General features: G+C 42.0%; 1 protein-coding gene across 1 annotated transcript in view; it reads right to left on the reverse strand.

Annotated features, from left to right (window-relative positions):
• CMIP (c-Maf inducing protein) overlaps positions 1-19,799 on the reverse strand; it is a 139,002-nt gene that overhangs the window by 52,009 nt on the left and 67,194 nt on the right. The window contains exons 2-3 of the mRNA XM_056361252.1: positions 12,943-13,068; positions 2,620-2,670 (exon numbers count right to left, since the gene is read on the reverse strand). Coding sequence (XP_056217227.1) covers positions 2,620-2,670; positions 12,943-13,068 — 177 coding nt within the window. The remainder of the gene's footprint in view (positions 1-2,619; positions 2,671-12,942; positions 13,069-19,799) is intronic.

Genomic DNA, 19,799 nt, shown 5'->3' on the forward strand with positions numbered 1-19,799 from the left:
GTTTAAGTGGGGGGCAATTTCCACTGCTGGTAACTCCCAGGATATCTGTTTGCCATCTGTAAAATGGGTTCCTCCAGCCTTGTTTGGGCGGGACGGGGAAGTGACAGTCTCCTGCTCCACCTACATCTACTGCCTAGCACAGCGGAGCTCTGGGTTCAGCCAGGCCCCCTAAATGCTTCCACTGCACAACTACAAACAACAGTAAGCTCATCTCTGTCAAATGTTTTCCCCCAAATAACTGCTTCAGCTATCTGCACCAGTTTGCATCTGTGTTCTACATGCCCGCAGAAATGTTTTGACCTATTATTTGTAAGACCACTGGACAAATATATCATTCGTCAGCACAACCACCCAATTATAATACAGCTGCGGCGATCTCTCTGCCAGCTGGTGCTTTGTGTAAATGACCCATTCCAGAAGAACAGGCTCCCTGGTTTTTTGTGGGTTCCCTCACTACCTGCTTAATCATCAAACCATAACAATTATGGAGTGAGATGAACCTTGGCACCTGGCTCTTAAAGTCATAGGCTATGGTGCCAGTAAAGTGATAAACTTTGCAAAGGTAGACCACATAACTGCACCCTTCCACTCTCCTCCTAGATACACCACTTGTCTTGCCTCTTAGTTCTGTTGTGATCTCATTTAAACCTAGTAAATATCAACCAAAGTACAGAGCAGAAAATTACCAGGTGCTCTTCTTCTGAACTATTAAGCAACAAACCCCATCAAAACTATATCCATTTTAGCAAAGAGGAATTTGTTGGTGTAAAGTACCTGGGCGGTGACTAAACCCTGTCGCTGTTCTTATGGGAAAAGGCTACTTGCTATTCTTGGTAAAGGGAAGGCCTTTCAAATCAAGATAAATGTTTCACTTGTTTTTCAGACATGAACTTAATGGGGGTGGGGAGGGAAGCAAAAATAAGTTCTACTTTGCAACAAGTTAAATTACTCAGAGTTTCCCAAAATGAGAGGCTTGGTCAGAGGCATTGGAAAGTTTAAGAAATACTCCTTTAAAAACAACTCCCACAGAGCAAAGCTCCCTCTCCATGACTGAAAGGCATGTGAGCAAGCCAGGTCATTCTGTCTCGGCTTCCCCTCGCCCCACCTCCATAATTTAATTGATGGGGTAGCCGGTGGTGGGGCCAGGCTGCATCTTTACCATTCCTTACTTTTTTTTTTTTTTTTTTTTTTTTTTTCCCCTCAGAGTTGCACCTCCAACCCTGATTTTCCCCTTACTACAGCAGTGAAGGAGGCACATGCCACCGGCACATCAATACCACAGCCATCCTGGTCAGGGGAGAGGGAGAAAAAGAAATTCCATCATCATTTCTGTCCACGCTTTCTCTCGTCTTCCCTGCCTGCCTAAGTAGGAGGAAAAATAACAGCCATATGGAGATACTGTCTCTGCATGCTTTAAGCTCTTTGTTATCCTCAGGAGCTGCAAAGAAAGCAAGACTGGCTAGGCATTCCGTTAATGATACTGTCAAGAGGCCAAAATGAAGTGCCACACCACAGCCTGGCCTTCTGCGATCAGTACCACTGTCCCACGCTCATTTGGGCAATCAGGGTAACAGGCTGGAGAATATGCCAGTGGTCTGGAAAAAGAGATCTCGACACTTGGCTCTTACTGATAAGAACCTGGATCCACTCAGAATAGGATTCTGCCAGACGCTGACGGCGATACAAAGCACACCGATACTGTAGTTTTGCCACACAACTATTTTGCAACTATCAAACATACCTACAACAAAACCAGTTTGGTGGGAGGGACTTTCTTATATTTTCACATGCGGTTGCTGTCAGCGGGCTGAAATCTTGATGAACTACACAGCCGATCTGGCTGGCTTCACTGAAACCCTGCCGAAGACAAGTCCGGAGCTGAAAAGCTACTGCTTGTCTTCCCCACCGGAAGACGAGAGAGGACAACCATATTCAGCATCTGGCCAAAACTTGTTTCCAGCTGCATCAAAGATCCATACAGATTCCATCCAAAGGTCAGCAGCTACAGTTTTCGATGAGGAATGTGCTGCTTTTGAGAGACAGTGTTGTCACTGTGATCCGCTTCCCCGACTCAGGGCAATCAGCCCATTGTTCCCGCTGAAAATGGGACAGGGCTCGAGACCTCTGAAATAGAAACTGCCTTTAAATCCAAATCTTCCTAAAGCATAAACACAGACTGATGCATAACCAATTGATGCTATTTACAATAACCAACTCTAAAAGACATCCTTTCTCCCTAGTTTCTCAGGAGAAGGAAAAAACAAACAAAACCACCAAATATCCCAAGTGTCCAGAGCATATGATTAGGCTGTATTGATTCTGTAACGTATCACACTTCACTGTACAAAATCAAAACCATCCAATCTCTATACTGTTTAAATGTGAATTGACTGGCTATCTACTTTCTAAAGCCAATCACATGATGATAAATCTGGGCTATGTAACAAGTTAATATGTCCACTTCATTCACAGTAGGGACAAGTTGAAACCACATACTTCTGATTCAGGGCTCCTATAAGAAAAACTTTATCCATTCAGGACTCTTAGAACGAAGGGATAGGGAATGCTAAAAAGTATTCTTAGGGGCAGACAAGGAAGACAGTGAAGTGCAGAACTTACCTTCCACTGCAAAGAATGGAACCACTGATCCCTCAGGTAACTGTTTGCAGCCTGCAATAAACAAAAGTTATAAACAGAATCATTAGTTTCTAGCAGCGTTTCAGATCAGCCAGCCAAAACAAAGCAAATCACCCATGTGTGCCCTAAAACCAATAAGGCTGCACTCACCACATTCTTCTGAACTTTATGATCCTGGCTGACTTCACCCGCAGCCTCACCAGAGTGAAGGGGACTCTTTGCTCAAAGCTACCACTTTACATTATAACCTGTTTATTTTCACAGAAAGCAGTGACATGAAGACCTTGCTGCAAATGTAAAATACCAAACTAAAACCTTACAAAACATTAACCTCCTATGAAACGGAGTCCAACCCAAAGACTAAAAAATCCTCCCTGATTTCAATCAGGTTTTGGTCAGATCTTGTATGTCTGTAGGACATTTGCCTTTGCTATTAATCATCGGACGCAGAGCAGAGTAAGAAGATGGGTTGACATTTTACTAGAAGGGGTGGGTTTTTTCCATCCTCTAGTTTCCCTTCTTGTCCTGTTCCTCAGCTGGCCCCAAAGCAATTCAAATTATGTCTTAGCTCTTTCAGCGATATTAAAACAGAGTGAAAAGCATAACACACACAGACGTGCAGACACATGCACAGACTGTTTGCAGCAACAGCATAAATGTTGTAATAATGACTCCCAGCGATCACCCGTTTTTGTCCGTATTGAGCACAGCTGCCAGAAATGCTCAGTGTGAAGCCAGGTTCTTAGCCAACGAAGGAATAGTTCAACACTCCCAAAGGTCAAAAGGCTCCGTATCAAAAAATATAAAAGCATCTACAGTGACGTAAATATGCATGCCTTAACAAGGTGACATAAGTTTGAAATATTTGAGTGGGTAGAGATGCCCTTTGGCTTTTTCAGCTCTAACTTATCGCCGCCAATCGCTGGGCAATTTTTACTTACGACTCAAAATGTTTTATGCAATCAGTGAAAATTACAGGATAGCCTATAAAGCCATGCCAGAAGAAAAAAAACCAAACCGTGAGGTTCTTCACCACCTAAAAAACACTTACTTCTTGCACATTAAAGCATCATTCAACAAATTTCACTCCATAACAGCTTTTCAGGTAAGTATTCAAAATCCACATCACAGAATTAATTTCATTGCCGGACAGTGGTTCAGTTGACTGATAAGGGCAAGAATACCAGAAGTAAAAATGTTTCATGTCAGGGTCATATACTGATGTCTCAGTGACATATATTTGGACTGATTTCTCTGAATTAAATGCAGTAATGCTCTTTTATATATATGTATTACATATTATTTTATACATTAACGACAATCAATTGCTCCTCCAGTAGATCTCTAGGCAATAAAGCCGAATAGATCTATCATAAATAACGTTGGCTGACCACAGAGTTTATCAAAAACAAACTTTCCATTTCATGAAGAATGCTGACCTATCAGAATGTGAATTTGCTAGAAATGGAACCAAAAAGCATAACTTTTTTTTTTTCTACTTCTTTTTTAATTATTATTTGTATGCAATGAAAAATCCTAAAAATGTTTAGAGTGCAGATCTTCAGGGTATTTTGGTTTGCCAATATTTAATGATTTTCTTTCTGTTATTTACACAGTGGTTTATGCATATATGTGCATTCCAACATATGAAAAGATAGACCTTTTACCTATATATGTTACAGAACTGAATTTCAATTCAATATACTTTATACTATATATAGTATATATAATAAAAAGGTCAAAAATAGTTTGCCACAAAAAGCCTGAAAAACATTTTGAACATAAATAAAAAGACATGAAGTAAATATGTTTAGATATTTCTTATCTTTGCCCAGACAAAATGCTGCAAAAACCCACCAATTACTCTGAAAGATTCAATTTCAAATGGAACCTTTTTTTTTTAAGGAGAAAACTGTTTCATGGAGGGGAACAAAACCCCTTCATTTGAAATGCTAGCATCAAAGCCCCTTAAAGAATAAGCAAAACTGAAAGTTTTTGTAGGCTGGAGCATGTATACTAAGCAATACCACCATTCATATTGCAAGTTACACATCCATTACTTCTTAAAAAAAAAAAAAAAAAAAAAAAAAAGCAGACTGAGTATATAGGAGCTATGCTAACTAAGATACTGTTATTCAAATTGATAAAATCCAAAATATTCGAGGGAGATGAAGTACTTCTCTCATACAAGCAAAATGTCAACCTGATTTAGTGCCTGGTCTGACCGCTACGTGACTTGAACAAAAACTGCACTGAAGTCTAAAGTAAGAGCAAATGCTAAAGCCCTAAATGGGAACTGCTGAGAATCGTTAATTATTCTCCTGCTTTTGGGATGTCAGGAGCTGCAGCCTGTAAGACCACCACAAATAATTAGAAAATACTATGTGTAGATAGATTGTGCAACCAACTGGAGCCTCACATAAACCGGATGACAGAAACTATTAATGAGAACAACAGCATCAGGCAGAGGTAGAGATACTGCAAATAGTGGAGAAGAAAAGGAACAAATAATGTTAATGCTATAAAAGGCAAAACCAAAACCAGAAGAGGAAAGACTTTTCAACTTGACAGTAGCAATATACAAAAAGCATTTAAAGTAAAATTAGCAAAGTGACCAGGTTCCAAGTACGGGACCAAGACTGTCTAAACATAGCGTTAGCTACTGTAGAGGAGAAGTGGTAAGAAAACTTGCATCTGGGTCTAGGTTAGGAGTTTGAACCACTCAAAAACTACAAACACTCAGAGCTGGGGCTGTCATTCAAGACTGCTCCCAAGGAAAATGAAGACAAAGACCACAATGTGAACACAGAAGTGGAAAACCCAACCTTTAGGGAATCCTCACGCTTCTATTAATGATCAGGACGTGACGCTAAGAGGAACTTGGAAAGTCAATGGTCATTTCACCGGCGGTCTTTCCACAGTGTTCCACACAGTTAGTCTGAATGCATTTAACCCAACCACTGTTATCTGGATGGAGCTGTCTGACACCAGCGTTCCCCACTTCTCCCTGGCAGCAGAGACTAATCCTTCCAGTGCACTCTTCCTGCCTCATTCCAGTAAGCTGCAAAACCGCAGCGATGTGCAGGAAATGCTGGATCTTTTGCAGAGGACAACAAAGAGCTTGCGCTTGCACAGCATCCCTTGTTCCTCCCTTGTCTTCTTCAGGCTTACACTGAGAAAGGGACTACAGGGAATATTTCTTCCTTATCAAAAGAAATGTGAGCTTCACAGCACTCCAGGATGACAGAAGAGCCATCAGGCTCTTGTTGGTGCTCATCCAGACAGCTGTCCAACCGATGGCCACTTGTGCACACACTGACTTACTCAAGCATACAGATTATTGTGCATAAAATTTCTGAAGTTTGGAGCAACAAGCACCAAAGTGTAAGCAGTGGAGGAAACTACAATTGATTTACAGGGGCCGCACACACACATTTACAGTTTTATCTGATGTGCATTCCTGGAGCCCAGCACTTCTGCACTGAAGTCATCACTTCCCGGGAACTGACAGCTACAGTTTTTCACTCTAGCTGAGGGCATAACCTACTATATTTATTCAGCTCTAGGGTACAATAAAGAGGAGAAAATGAGACACAAAAGACTTCAAAAGCAGGTTTTCCTTCGGCATGCTGACCACACAGGGTAAGTTTTTCTTACTCAGCCTTGCCCACACAGTGGGTCCAGTTTACACTGTTAATCTTACAGCTACCTTTCCAATTTTTAAAAAAAAGATCAAACCTGGAAACATTTTGCCTGCCATTGTTACAAGTAGCCACTGAGACAGGAACGAAGTACAATGGAGATTTTATAACCTATCTACGTTAAACAACAGTTCGGGCCCCCTGCGTGGTTGGTGTGCTTAGAGGCTCCAATTCTGCTAAGAACTTTGTTCTCAAATGCAATGGCTTTAGCAGGGCTGTGGGTGGCACACAGTCCGACCGACTGGAGCTTCTTGCACAATCAAGATCTTCCGCTGTTTTTGCACAACCACAATGTAGTAGAAAAGTACTTTAGAAAACAGGACAATGTGGCAGTAAGACTCTTAGAAGGTGTAAGAAGACCGAAAGTTCAAGCTTATTTATTATTATTCCAATGAGGAGGAAGAACATCTACTTTTAGAATGCCTGCTGTAGGTAGGACTTTATTTTAAAGACAAGTTGATCCTGGAACTATGTTTTGAAGGATTTTATATGCTAATTTTGGGGGTGTAAATGTTCAGTCAGAGTGGAAAAGACACCTAGGATCAGCTGCAGTACCACCCTTACTCGTAGGATTAATTTCATCAGCTTCAAAAAGACTGCTCACAGGAGGAAAACTGCATGAGAGATTAAATGCCTGCTTATGCAGCACTTTGGTCAACATGAGTAAATTTACATCTCTGCTCAGAAAAACAAGTATTTTTCTCGCAACCAAACTACTTCATTTCTTAGTCAATGAGTAGAAATACACTTTTTCATTAAAAGGTAGTGAACTTTTTAAAAGCAGATTTTCCTTTTGCTTGCAAAAATAGGAAACTGAACACTTGTTTCATGCCAGCATTAACAGCCCCTACAGTAATTTCCACCCAGGTGAGGAGGAGACAAAATCGGAACCTTGGTGCTGCTGAGAAACAGAACACCTGAAACTGCAAGAAACAGACCACTCTAGAAATGATGGCAAGACCTTTACCTAACGTCAACATTCACAGCACCACTGATACGGGCTACGTATGGCTACGGCAACAAGCATCAGCAGAAAATTTGTGATTTCCAGCACATCACACAGGCCAGGCTACTAAGTTCCTTTATGAGTAAGTTAACCCTTTTTACTGGCATGTGTGTTACTCGGAAGAATACAAGAACAGGCCTATCCACATAGCAAAAGCTCCCCAATTTTTCCTTACCACAGCATCCTTCACACATACTCTGCTAAGGGATTTTGCCAGCTGAAAAGATGTGGCAGTAAGTGGGAACTAACCACCCAGATTCTGTTTTTAACTCTTCCTGGTTTCATTCAGTGTTTCTCTTTCTCTCCCTCGCTTGCTTTCTGGTCAGCAGGATGGGGATTTGTTATGCTTTCCTCCAGCTGAGGCACATTCATTGCTGGGACTCACAACATATAGCAGGCTTTTCTGCACCAGTTCATTACCAGCCACAGAAGAGCAGAGCGGAGCGGCCGCAGGAAGGCGAACCCCCATGGCATGCACACTGCTGCCTCATGCAGACTGTACAAAACCTCTTCCTGATGCAAACCCCAGCGTTGCGCCTCCAGGACACAGGCAGACCTGCAAGTGAAACCCGCCACTCTTTGGGCTTAACCCAAGGTACAGACGGAGTTACTGGTAATTGATAGAAATGCCATTTTCCTCCTGAAAATATTCTGCATCTCTGCTGGATTCTGGTCCTTGCATGACCTCTCCACAGTGGCAACATTAGCTGGACTTGCACCGAAAACAAAAGCCAGGTTCTCCAAGGAGACTAAAATAAAACGTTACTAAAAAATCCAGTGGAAACATACACCGTGGGGACTCCCTGGCAAAAACAGCGTGCTCAAGCACCGAGCTGAACGTGTGACTGTTGTGCTTGTCAAGGCTTCCTGTTCTGTTTGTTTTTCCTCCTGACTACACTCGATCGCCAAGAAATGAATAAAACAACACTAGCGATAGGGATGGGACTGGCAGCTTTAAGGCATTTAGGACCCATCTGAAAGAAAGAAAACCACGTGAAAGCAGGCAGTACTGTCACGACTGAAATACCAAAGCCTTTTCCCCCGGACAATTCCTACATTTGGTTTTAAGCAGCTTGTGAAATTACACTCTGCGTTTTTTCCGATCTCCTTCAAAAGGTTCTTCCAGTTATTTCACCATCAATAGCAGCATCCTCTTCATAATCATCCGCACAACGACATAATCATACATTGTGCTTTACAAATGGAAAGAAGAGCAGAAGTTTAGCCCAGCTCAAGGAGGCCCAGCGATTACCCATACTAAACAGCTCACACTTCTTCAGAGGCTAAATTTAGCTCCCATTCCCCGGCCTGAAGAGCTGGTGGCCTACAAGGCAGCTACAGAAACACCTTCTTTCAACACCTGCTATCCCAATTGTAGGAAAGAAAAACAATCTGTGAGAGCTGATTGCTGCTCATTGGAAGGACCATGGACCACATCGTTTGGCAGGAGGAAAGAAAACACTTTGGCAGAAGGAGAGAAAACACAAGCCACACACAAGTCTAGAAAACTGACTCCCAGAAACCCGACTGTCCCCAGCTCCCACAAGAGACGATGAGAATTCCCGAACACCGGGTGGTGAAACACGTCGGTGCTGAGACAGTTGTGCTTATACAACAAACACTGAGTGGGAAACACATGCACGAAGACGACTTTCCGATGCAATCCCAGGCCAGATTAAGCTGTTTGCTGCCTGAGAACCAAATCCTCCTCTGAAACCCAGGTAGACACGTCCTGTTAGGATGATCCAATTTCCTAAGGGGAGCTGCATCACCTCCGGCACACTTGTCAGATTTCATGTGTTAAAATAGGTTGGGATGGGTCAGTATTGCTATGGGAGGACATCAGGATGATGTAAGGAAAGGTAATGGCACTCTTCCTTCTCTGACTCATTCCTGTGCAGTAATAAGCCAGAAATAGACCTTGGTGACAGCAGACAGAGGGATGAGAACTTGAACATGGATTCGGACTCTCTCGTGCCATTTGTCACGCCTAGCACAGACAAATGCGCGAAGGACGCCCTGACACCACATGCTGACATCCTCCCACAAGGATTGCTGGAAATGAATTTCCATCTGAGGTAATTGCCAGTTGTTTGGAATTTGCTTCTGCTTCAGTGAAGCAGAAGTTGGAATTTAAAAATTTTCTGCACAATGAAAAATCAGGAAAGCCTGTGATTCAGAACTACTAAAATGCTTCACTTTTATGTCAAATCATGTCAGTACTATCCCATAATATCAAAGAATTTACAACACAGCATGTGCAAATTATATATCAAAATATAAAATTGAAATTAATGAGAAGTATGAAATATATCGGGGGGCAGACAAAACTGTTAATGTAAATAATTTTATGTATACAAACCTCATTTAGATCAAGTCTTTGGAAAAAAGAAAAGCGTACTTCAGAAGAAACAGTACTGGGAACATGTTTTGGACTAGTTTGACTTGTTCCACTATCACACACTTCCTGATGCCAGAGCTGGACATTACATCAGAGCACGCTGCCGCTCAGGCTAGCCAGGCAGAATGATTCCACAGAAGATCGGAAGTCTCAATTTCCCACATATAATGGGAAATACATAAATGTATCGAAGTCTCTCAGAAATATGAAAATAACTGAAGTACGCAAGGGCTAATTTCCCAGCATCTCCATTTCCCGGCACCTCAGTGAACTTGTCTTTTAGATACTCAAACTCTTTTTCACATATACTAGAGAATTCCTGCTGAACTCCACTACTTGATAAACCCAGGTTTTGCATCTTGATTTCTTAAGTATACTTAACAGAACTTTTAGTACTGTTCTGGATTTGTGAATACACATTACAACTGTAAAAGGGAAATCTATTTTTATACTCCCTCCAATCTGACCACATCTGATGAATCGAGACACTACCAAAGACCAAGTCATACTAAAAACATTTTTAAAGTTTGTATTTTCAATTATGTTGAAATTCCCATAGAGTTATAATGTAATCTGATCCAGTCTGCCCAGTCAGTCAGCAGTAAACATAACAGAAGCTCAGCTCACTCCACTTTATCAGTTCCTATGAGGTCACATAAAAACACCAATCTTTTCAAAGAAAACACAGAAGCATCCATGCTAAGAAGTTATTTTCTCACAAATGTAATTATTTGTGTGTTTGGTTTATTGGTTCATTTTCTTTTAAGAAAAATTGGCAGGCTGCTCCAGATTAAAGTCTTCATGCCCTGCTAATTTCCTATAAATTCAGCAGGGACCTGTGGGTTCAAACTTCATCTTGTTTCCTATTAAGCAGGCCTGTAAAGGCAGCTACCAGAAACTACAGAATAAAGACTCAGAAACAAAATTTGGAAAGGCAGATGTAACTACTCTAGCTGTTGAAACTGACATAAATATAAATGCTAGTACCACTAAGGAAGTACATGGAAAAAACAGAGGCAAAATTATCACCAGAAAAAAAAAAATCAAAATCATGTAATTTGACAAATTTATTTCTAATTAATTCAATTAACACATTAGGCAAGGAAGATTTCCTCAATAATAAGGATCCTAATCTAGCTGTTGAGAAACCATGGCTCGTCTTCCTGCCTTCCACAATGTCACGCACAGTAGAGGCTTTCCAAACCACCAGTACTTAGATGAACTCGCAGCAGCCTGTCTGAAATTCAGACTCCGCACACTCCCCAGTAATGCCTAAAACCAGTAAGTCACTTCGAGCCGCAGAAATTTGGTAAGCACCGAGCAGAGGCATGTACGTACGCTCCTGTGCTTCAAGGACGTGTGAAAGGACACACAAATGCCACCTATGCACCAGCAGAGTCCACAAAGTTAGATGTTCTCAGGTCAGCCCAAACTTACTTAGCTACACCATTCTCAGATTAAAATGGGGCAATAGCTGCAGCCCTGTTTTACAGGGCTGCAAACCCTCAGGATCACACCTGAAAGGGAAAAGTGAAAGGGAGCTCCAGAAATATACTTCGCCAAGGACGTATCCATGGACACCTCTAACCATTTCAGACTAAAACTTTATTTGCTGTGTTGAAAATCATCAAAACCTCATGATATTTTTATGACGTTCCAAAACCATCCCAAACCCCAAGCACAGGAACCATGTGACAGACCAAAGTCAACTACTGTGTCCTTGGCTGCCGCTAAGCCGCTCTGCCTATGGACAGACCCATCAGCCTGTCTGAAATTAAGGCAAAGGAGAGCTGGACCTAGCTGGACCTGGTATTAGAACGACCTGGTATCAGTCATACCGGCTTCCCAACTCACTCAGAGCCAGCTTTGACGTTCCCCATCACTACAGAAGTCTGTAGTATGGAAAACACGGCCCCGCTTGGCACCCAGCCTCGGCTTACTGAATGACACCACTCGCGTTATTTTTCTCATGCTCTGCAGGCAGAGCCATTTCAACAGAGCTTGAACTAAACCCTCCCTGGCTACAGATGGTACCCCGTACTTTGTGGCCCTACACGGCCTTCAGCAAACATTTCAACATTAAGAAATAATTAAATGCTGGACTGTGCACCATGGATCAGTGGAATGTGCACCACGATTCTCTTGGACAAATGATCCAGCAGACACGGTCATCACAGCCATTAGTGTGTCATTCAGTATGTTCCCATCTTCTCATCTGCTGGACTACATTTTGTGCTTAAGTGGTACAGTTAAAATAAGCGTGTGTGTACACACCCAGATACAGAAGCTCTATTATGGTCAATCCTTTGAAGCTGCTCATACTTTTTCAAGAAAAAAATAACCTTTTTTAATTTTTCATGAGTTACCCACCATTTAAACTAAGCTTAAATTGCTCACCCGGTCTATTTACAGTCCTACCTGCATGAAATGCATATACACAATAGTCATGGCTGTATATTCAACAGAAAAAGTAAATTGTCTTTGAAAAAATGTTGAGAACTACGGTAAGAGTCACCTGGAGTTCAAAACTCCTTGGGGACCAAGCAGCTGGGTTTTTGGTTACTTTTCTTTTCCAACTTCAAAGCGGCTCCAAAGCTCAGTGCTGTGGAGTGCTTTTCCATCACTAAAACTTGCAATGATCCAAGATGTCCTGCAAAGCCTCACAAGTGGATGAAGAAATCTGGAATAATGTAAATGCAGTGTCTTCTGTTTGAAAATAACACTTAAAAGAGAACTAGCATATGTAGATACCCATATAAATATACTGAAATCTTCCAGTGGGGATCAAATATCTTTTTTTAAAAGATATCAGTTCCAGTGCAAGTTACGGGCTTCGTAGATGAATTGAAGGATGATATTTTTAACTGGTTTCATGCACAAATAGGACTATATGTAAAAATGCAATTGTTCCAGGGCCACATCAATGTGCCTTTCCACAGAGCACTATTTTGATACACAAAATCAGGAAGAAGATTTAATCACTGTGGCCCAAAATTTCCATGCTGATCGTTGAACAACATGAAGAGCTTCAGAGCTATAACCCTGAGAAAATTTTCTGGTGGTTAGATAATTTGACAGCATTGATTTCTCTGTCATTTCTGAGTTCATCTAATTAAGATTTCATGCACAGCAAACAGAAGTTAAAAGGAGATCCATAGTAAGACAGAAAGAAAAACGTATTTCTGTGTTTACTGTACCTGCAGTAAGACAGTACCCCCTGGGATTGTGAGCTGTAAACAGTACTTAGGGGCATTCTCCCAGGAGAGCAGTTGAACATCTTCAATAGCACTGTAGGAAATGGAGTTTTCCATGTACCCAGTTGGCTGCAAGAAAACAAAGGAGAGAGAAAAAAATGTTTACTTACTCACCAGAATTTTCACAATTTCAAAGTAAGAACAGCACTATCAAAATTACTCTTGGTGTTGAAAATATCTGCAAAATCTGACTGGAAAGCAAAATTCCTATACAGGCCATTCAACAGAAAGATGCAATCCGGTCACCTTCATCCAACTTGTCCAAGCGTTAAGATCATTCACATAAAAACAAAACCAGGACAGACCTAGGTGCCTGAAATACAAAAATATCAAACTGCATTTGTTCTGGACCCAAAATCCATGGAATCTAATTTCAAGTTGAACCGAGCTATGAAGGGGTCCGGCTGGGCACATGCTGTCTATGTGTGAAGCAGCATCTCAATCATACAGACAGAACAGCCATGTACTGTAATAAGGTAGTTTACTCCACATGTTCTTGTCCTTCTCCCAGGCTGCAAGGCTGATCAAGCACATCATCAAAATCTAGGCCGCTACATTTGACAATGGTTCTTGGGGCTCCAAAGATTCAGCCCTTAGTTTTTAGAGTCAAGCAGAAGCAGAGCAACTAACCTACTCATCTCAGCCTATACATAAGAACTGGTTTCCTGCACAGATTGCTAATGCCCAGCTTAAAGTGAGAGTCACAATTAAGACACAAATAAGTAACTGTGTTTTGCAATTACATGTACAACATAACTTGACAGTAGCAAGGAAACAAACTTAAACATGAAACCCCTTATTAGCATCCCCACAATTCTTAGGCATTACAGAATTACCTCTAAGATCAGCTGAAATATAAATGTATATACACAAGCACATGTAAGATTATGTCCTAAACACAAGTAAATACACAGAGATATAGTTGTGTATCTATGGAGTATGCATACATATCCCATACTTTATGCAAGTCTTCATGTTGTTTAAGTAATTTGAGTATTTAACAGAGGTCCTCAAAGATGTCATTTATTTCACTTTGCTATAGCATAAGCAAACTGAGCAGTATTGCTATGGTAGAGAAACTATTTTCATACAAGGATTATCAATCCCACCATATGGATAAACCCTTGGGTTGGCCATGTCTTGCAGGAGAATAGAGCTCGTTACGTTCATGAATTACTTTCTCACTATTACTGGTTTACACATAACTTAAACTTCTCAAACTTACTCCCACTGTGCCCAGTACATAAGTTATTTTTAACTGACAGTCTTGAAATGAAGAAGGCAAGGGAGAAACCACATCTATTTCAGGGTCAAACAGGGCCAGCTCTTAAAATCACAACACAGGATTCCTGGGGGCGAGTGTGAAATAAGCAAATTGCATTTGGAATGCCTCTACTTCTAATTGGTACAACTTTCTTCCATAAGTAGGTGGTGCATCTGGAAATCCTACTTTGAAGTTAGACACTTCGCATGTGTTCATAAGGCCAGAAACGTCATCTCCCAAAATGCAATGACAGCCCTGCCATCCACCTTTGCGGCTACAGAAAGTCAGTTCTTTCCAGCCAGAGAAGCCCAGCGAGCCAGGGAACTGAACTTCAGTAATGTTTGTTGTGGCAGCGTTCATTTTACACTAGCCCTCACCGCAAACAATTTTTGCTGTCTCTTTAACGAAAACCTTGTTATGCAGGAAGCACGATAAACTTCTGCTTATTCATTTACCCACAATATTGTTCTACACTAGTGACTGGAATCCCAGTGGCTTAACGCTGATACTGTACGTCACGCACTGCCTACTGGAGAGTAATTATCTCATTCTCACAGGAAGCCAAAGGCCCAAGATCCGTCGGTAATCAGCATTACAACACCCAGGGAAAAATAAGAAAACAGCCAGCATCAAATCTAGTATGCTCAGGAGTCAAAGTTATCAAACACATGCTCCGAAAGACTGGAGAAGGGAGAAATCCAGAACCAGCCAACACAAATATAAAATGAAATGAATCAAAGCAATTTAAATTTCTCTCTTAAGAAGGTGCTGACTACCCTTAATACCCTCCATTAACTTCAAAGAGGATTTGAAGAATTCTCACAGAATCTGTTCCCAAGAGAAACCTCTTCTATACCTTACACCATCCATTTAAACAGCATTAAAGACAACTGATCCAGTTCAACCACAGCTCCGTAGCCATCCACAAGTGATTTCATCCCAGGCATAAACCTCTTCTCACAGGACAGTCCTTTTCATTACGGACAATGGAGGAACACGGAGTTCTGCAGTTTGCAAAGCATGGGAAGACTACCTAAACCATAACATGGAATTACACAGATGGCTCATCCCTCCAAATGAAAGCATTATGCCAATGAGGTGGTTTATATAGCACTCGTATGATCCCACTTCCATACACTGTACCTAGCTATCAAACACAAAACTTTACTATAGCTGTTTGCTACCTTACTCAAAAACCGAAGATCCCAAATCTACTTTAATCCCTATAAGCAACGCCATATGCATTGTTTCCATTTTCATTAAAAATACCACGTTCTAGGAAGTGAAATACCTTCAGTTCTCCAAAACGCTAGCTAGAGGCAGCCTCATCTCTGCACTGCAATCAAGAGTCTAAATCAAAGTGATTTATCAGTGCGTAGAGCTCCTTGAAATTGTGCTTCTAGATGCTGCCAAACACCGAAGACGACGCTCCCACATCAGGGCTGTACAGAAATGCCCTGAAGCAGCACGGAAACAGAGCTGTCCTTGGATTCCCAGAGCTCCCAGGGCCTCGGTGCTCCTCACAGGGAGACCATGGCACCAAGGAGGTGAAGGTCAGCCCCACACAAAGGTGTCTTTTCCCTAATCCCTGTGCACACACAGATGCAAGCCCAGAGCGGTGTTCCCCGCTTGTGTTTTCTCAAGACCAAGCACAGTTCAGCCGTTTATCAGGAAATGGCCTGAGGTAAAACCACAGCCTGAGTCACTGGTTCCTCTTAAAACATAGGCTGTTTTGACATTCAGGTATGCCAATGTCAATCACGGTGAATCACTGTGGTCAACAAATAAGCAGTGCAAGTGTTGCACGTTCTCATGTTCCAGCTGGTCTGGCTTGCACACACCCCCAGAAGCTGCATCCGCACCCCCAGGTCGCTCCATGGGAAATTCAAATTAGAACAGCACGCAAGACCAGAAATATGGATTCAGGGATCTGAAAACACCTAAACTGAGACAGATCTTCAGTGGGTCACCAGGAAGCATCTGGCACCAACACTAATCTTAAGCAGCATTCCCACCTCCATCCGCCCACTTGGCCTCTGCCCATACAAATATCTGTCTGGCTGTGGCGTCAGGCAGCTGAGGGAACCCACCCAGCTTTTGCCAGATTACTTTTTAGCTCCTTCAGTCCCGTTTCTAACATGAAACAGAAGCTGGTATGTTAACAGAACTTAGGGGACACCGCATCATGGGGAAGGGAGTGGGCAGCAAGGATCTGAATATTCCAGTCTAATTACAGGTGGGAGACAATCTAAAGCCACAGCACCTCTGAGCAGGAATACATCAAGTTCAGTTGAAAATGCCTGTATTTAAGAAAACAATAATTCTTATTTTTATAGCTGTCATTTTTGAAAGGAGATTTGCATTTCTTGGCAAAGTCTGAAATCTATCAAATGAAGCAAGATAACACACTTTTCACGTTCACTCTACAAAATTAATCCCGACTGAAGACACTCTGGCCAGATAATCTCCATATGTCAGCTTACAGATTTACAGTTACAGTTTTAACTTCTGGCTGTTTGCTGTTGAACATGCTCTGAAGAACCGTAAGAGACTCATAAATGAAACCGAAATTTATTACAACAAACAAAAATCTCAAGTTAAGGAAACATTTTTCTCTTCACATTAGCCTTTAGCCTCCCAACAAAACATGTAACTTCTCCATTGGGAAATCAGGTATGTTTTAACCCCAGTGAGAACTTCATCTTTTTTCAGTTCCATAAAGATTTATTAATCATACAGCTTTGAAACAACTTTGCACCAGAATAGCCACACACCAAAACCTACTATAAATCAAATCTCAGGGGAATCCAGTGCTCCCAAATCTGGAAGAACATGTAGGCTCACGCATAAGGGTAGTTTTCTCTTAGCATTTCTGGGAAAAGTTGGCAGCAGCAGACTACTCAATAATGCAAAAATCTGCCCACTTGTTTCCATGGGAAATCCTACAAGGCAAAGAATAAACATGACGTCCATTGTTAACACGAAGCTTGTATGCACTTACTCATATAATAAAGTACTAAATCTTCAGCTGCATATTTTCCAAAGAAAGCATCTAGAAAAGATGAATTCTACAAATAGAGATGGTTATTTGCATTAAAACATATTTAGACTGACAACTCCCACCAACACAACAACAATGAATTACAACAATGAAATACTACAGATGGTAGGGGGACACAGGGCTGTTCCAGACCCTTGCTCTTCCACTGCCAGGTGCTTATTTCTCTCTTGGCTGCTGTTTAAGAGTGAGCCATGCTGCTATAGCCCAGAATGATGAGCATACTGTACTACATGTATGTTTTCCATACTCAAATAAGATTCAGTCCTGCTGAAAAACATGTAGCAAGGGTTGATTGTTCTCAAAACTTTCATGGGCGTGGAGACTATTCAGTCAGCACACTGAAGGGTAATGGACTCTGAAACTGCTGAAAACAATGGATGGTTTGAAATAAATCTCTGTTAGGAGACATCCATGGCTCCAGAGAACGTCCCAGCAAAGTAGCTACTTCAGATAACAGCAATTAACATCTTTGTTCATTAACTGTATAACCTATCAGAAGACATTTATCAAGTTAAGCAATTAGTAGTACTACGCCATAATATGCAGCACAGTACAATTTGTCTCACTCTTGATACAGAAGAATTTACTGCCATGCTCACTTGTCATAATGACATGAAAGAGTTTAAAGTCAATGTTAATCTCACAGAGATTAACATGATAAGAAAACAGGCAGAAAGGCTAACAGTGGGGAGACACCCAGCTCTTTCCCAAGGCTGCACAAAGGAATTTGAGTTTCCTTGGAACAACATTCTCATCTAATCCATCACACTTCCCGGACTCCCAGCCTGCCTGTCATCACCATTCCCCTCCCACTCCTCCCAGTAAGTAGGGGGTTTCACGTGTTGGACCGTAAGAAAAGATCTCACTTGCTCTGTGCACTGGGAGTAGGACTACACTGGGCGAAGCGGGTGCTTAATCTAGGGAGCCGTGGGGAAGGGATCTCTCCATGGGGCCAATCTAAATCACTTCTGCTTGGAGCTGCTTTGCTCCCAAGTCTGGTAGCGATGCTTGGTGGGGCTTTGTCTGGTTTTGGTGTTTTTTGATAGATGGAAACAAATTTGGACACTGTGGCCCAAATCTTCAGTGAGGCTCTACCCATCCACGTCAGTTGAAGCCTAAGGTGTACTGGTGCGTAATTAATTACAGGAGAAAGGGGGAAGGGTTTTCCTACAGCATTTATTTGTGTGTGGCTGCGTGTAAAAGCATCCATGTGTGTGTGCGTGTACACACACCCCGTCTGTCTTTACACCTACACAGAGACAAAAGACAGCAGAAATATATCCCGTATTTCTCTACACAAAAACACAGCAGAAAACCTCAGAAAACTGATACAAATGTTAAGAGCTGCCAGGAAGAAACAGATTACTCCAGACTGTGCAGAAAAAAAATAAGCCACCCAATCTGCAGTGGGGCTGAAGTATCAGTTCTGTTCAGCTACAGAAAATGGTCAGGGCAAAACTGTTCATCAAAGTGCTGACAAGGAAAAAACTGGTCTCAACATGAAGACAGACGAGCTACAAAACCTGCAAAATAGGTGCAGACACCAGCAGAGGGAAGAACTTCTAATTAAGTCAGACCTGAAATAAGTTTAAAGCACAGAACAGAAGCTCATCATTAAGAAGAAGGGAAAATAAGGTCCTATTATGGGATGTGTGCCATGACAGGAGAGTCAAATAAGCAGGAAAAAATCATTATGTTAGCTAAAATGCATATACTTTTTTTTCAAATAGGAGATCCTTTTATTGTCAAACCCAGCTGAAGGAGGGCTTCTGAGTGTTCCGTTTATTCTACTAACAGAACTATCTGAATTTCTGTGAGTAAAATAAGACACAGATCTTGAAGGCTTTCTAAAGATGCCCACCATCAAGATGACCCTGTGTAAGCAGCCCAGAAGAAATCAACTGGCTAGCTCAGCGTGACAAAGGGAATTCCACTGGGACTACCAGTAGCACTGGATGCTTAATCGGCCGAAGGCTGACCACAGCTTGCCACTGAGATGGTGGCCAAATCCGCCATCAGCTCATTGCCCACAGGCAGAAAGGCTGCTCCCAGGCCAGTGATGGGGAGCAGGAAGGGGGGGGAGCTGTGTTTGACACCACCAACCAGACACAGCGAGACTTTCACAGGCACCAGCCCGACTTCCCTGCCAGGTGGAGTGCCCCTGCTTGGAGCAGCAATTCTCCAGGTGTGTGCTGCAACCTGTAACCCCTCCCGATGAATGCAGGGAACCTGAAGAATTACTATCCCTCACTTACCAACCTAGAAGATAAAAAAATCTCAGTTAGGGTTGTAGCTGCATCACGCTCTTGATCATGCCGTAGGTGTCATAAGAAGCCTGACAGATGTGGGAAGAGAACTCAGACTTCCTGACTCCAACCATGTGAATAAGCTCCAAATGCATCCTCCTCCTCCTCCAAAACTGTACAACCAATTCATGAGAAGGACCATTCCTCAGCAGGGTTCATGTTCGCTATC

Source organism: Falco biarmicus, chromosome 15, assembly GCF_023638135.1.
Source record: "Falco biarmicus isolate bFalBia1 chromosome 15, bFalBia1.pri, whole genome shotgun sequence".
NCBI lineage: Eukaryota > Metazoa > Chordata > Aves > Falconiformes > Falconidae > Falco > Falco biarmicus.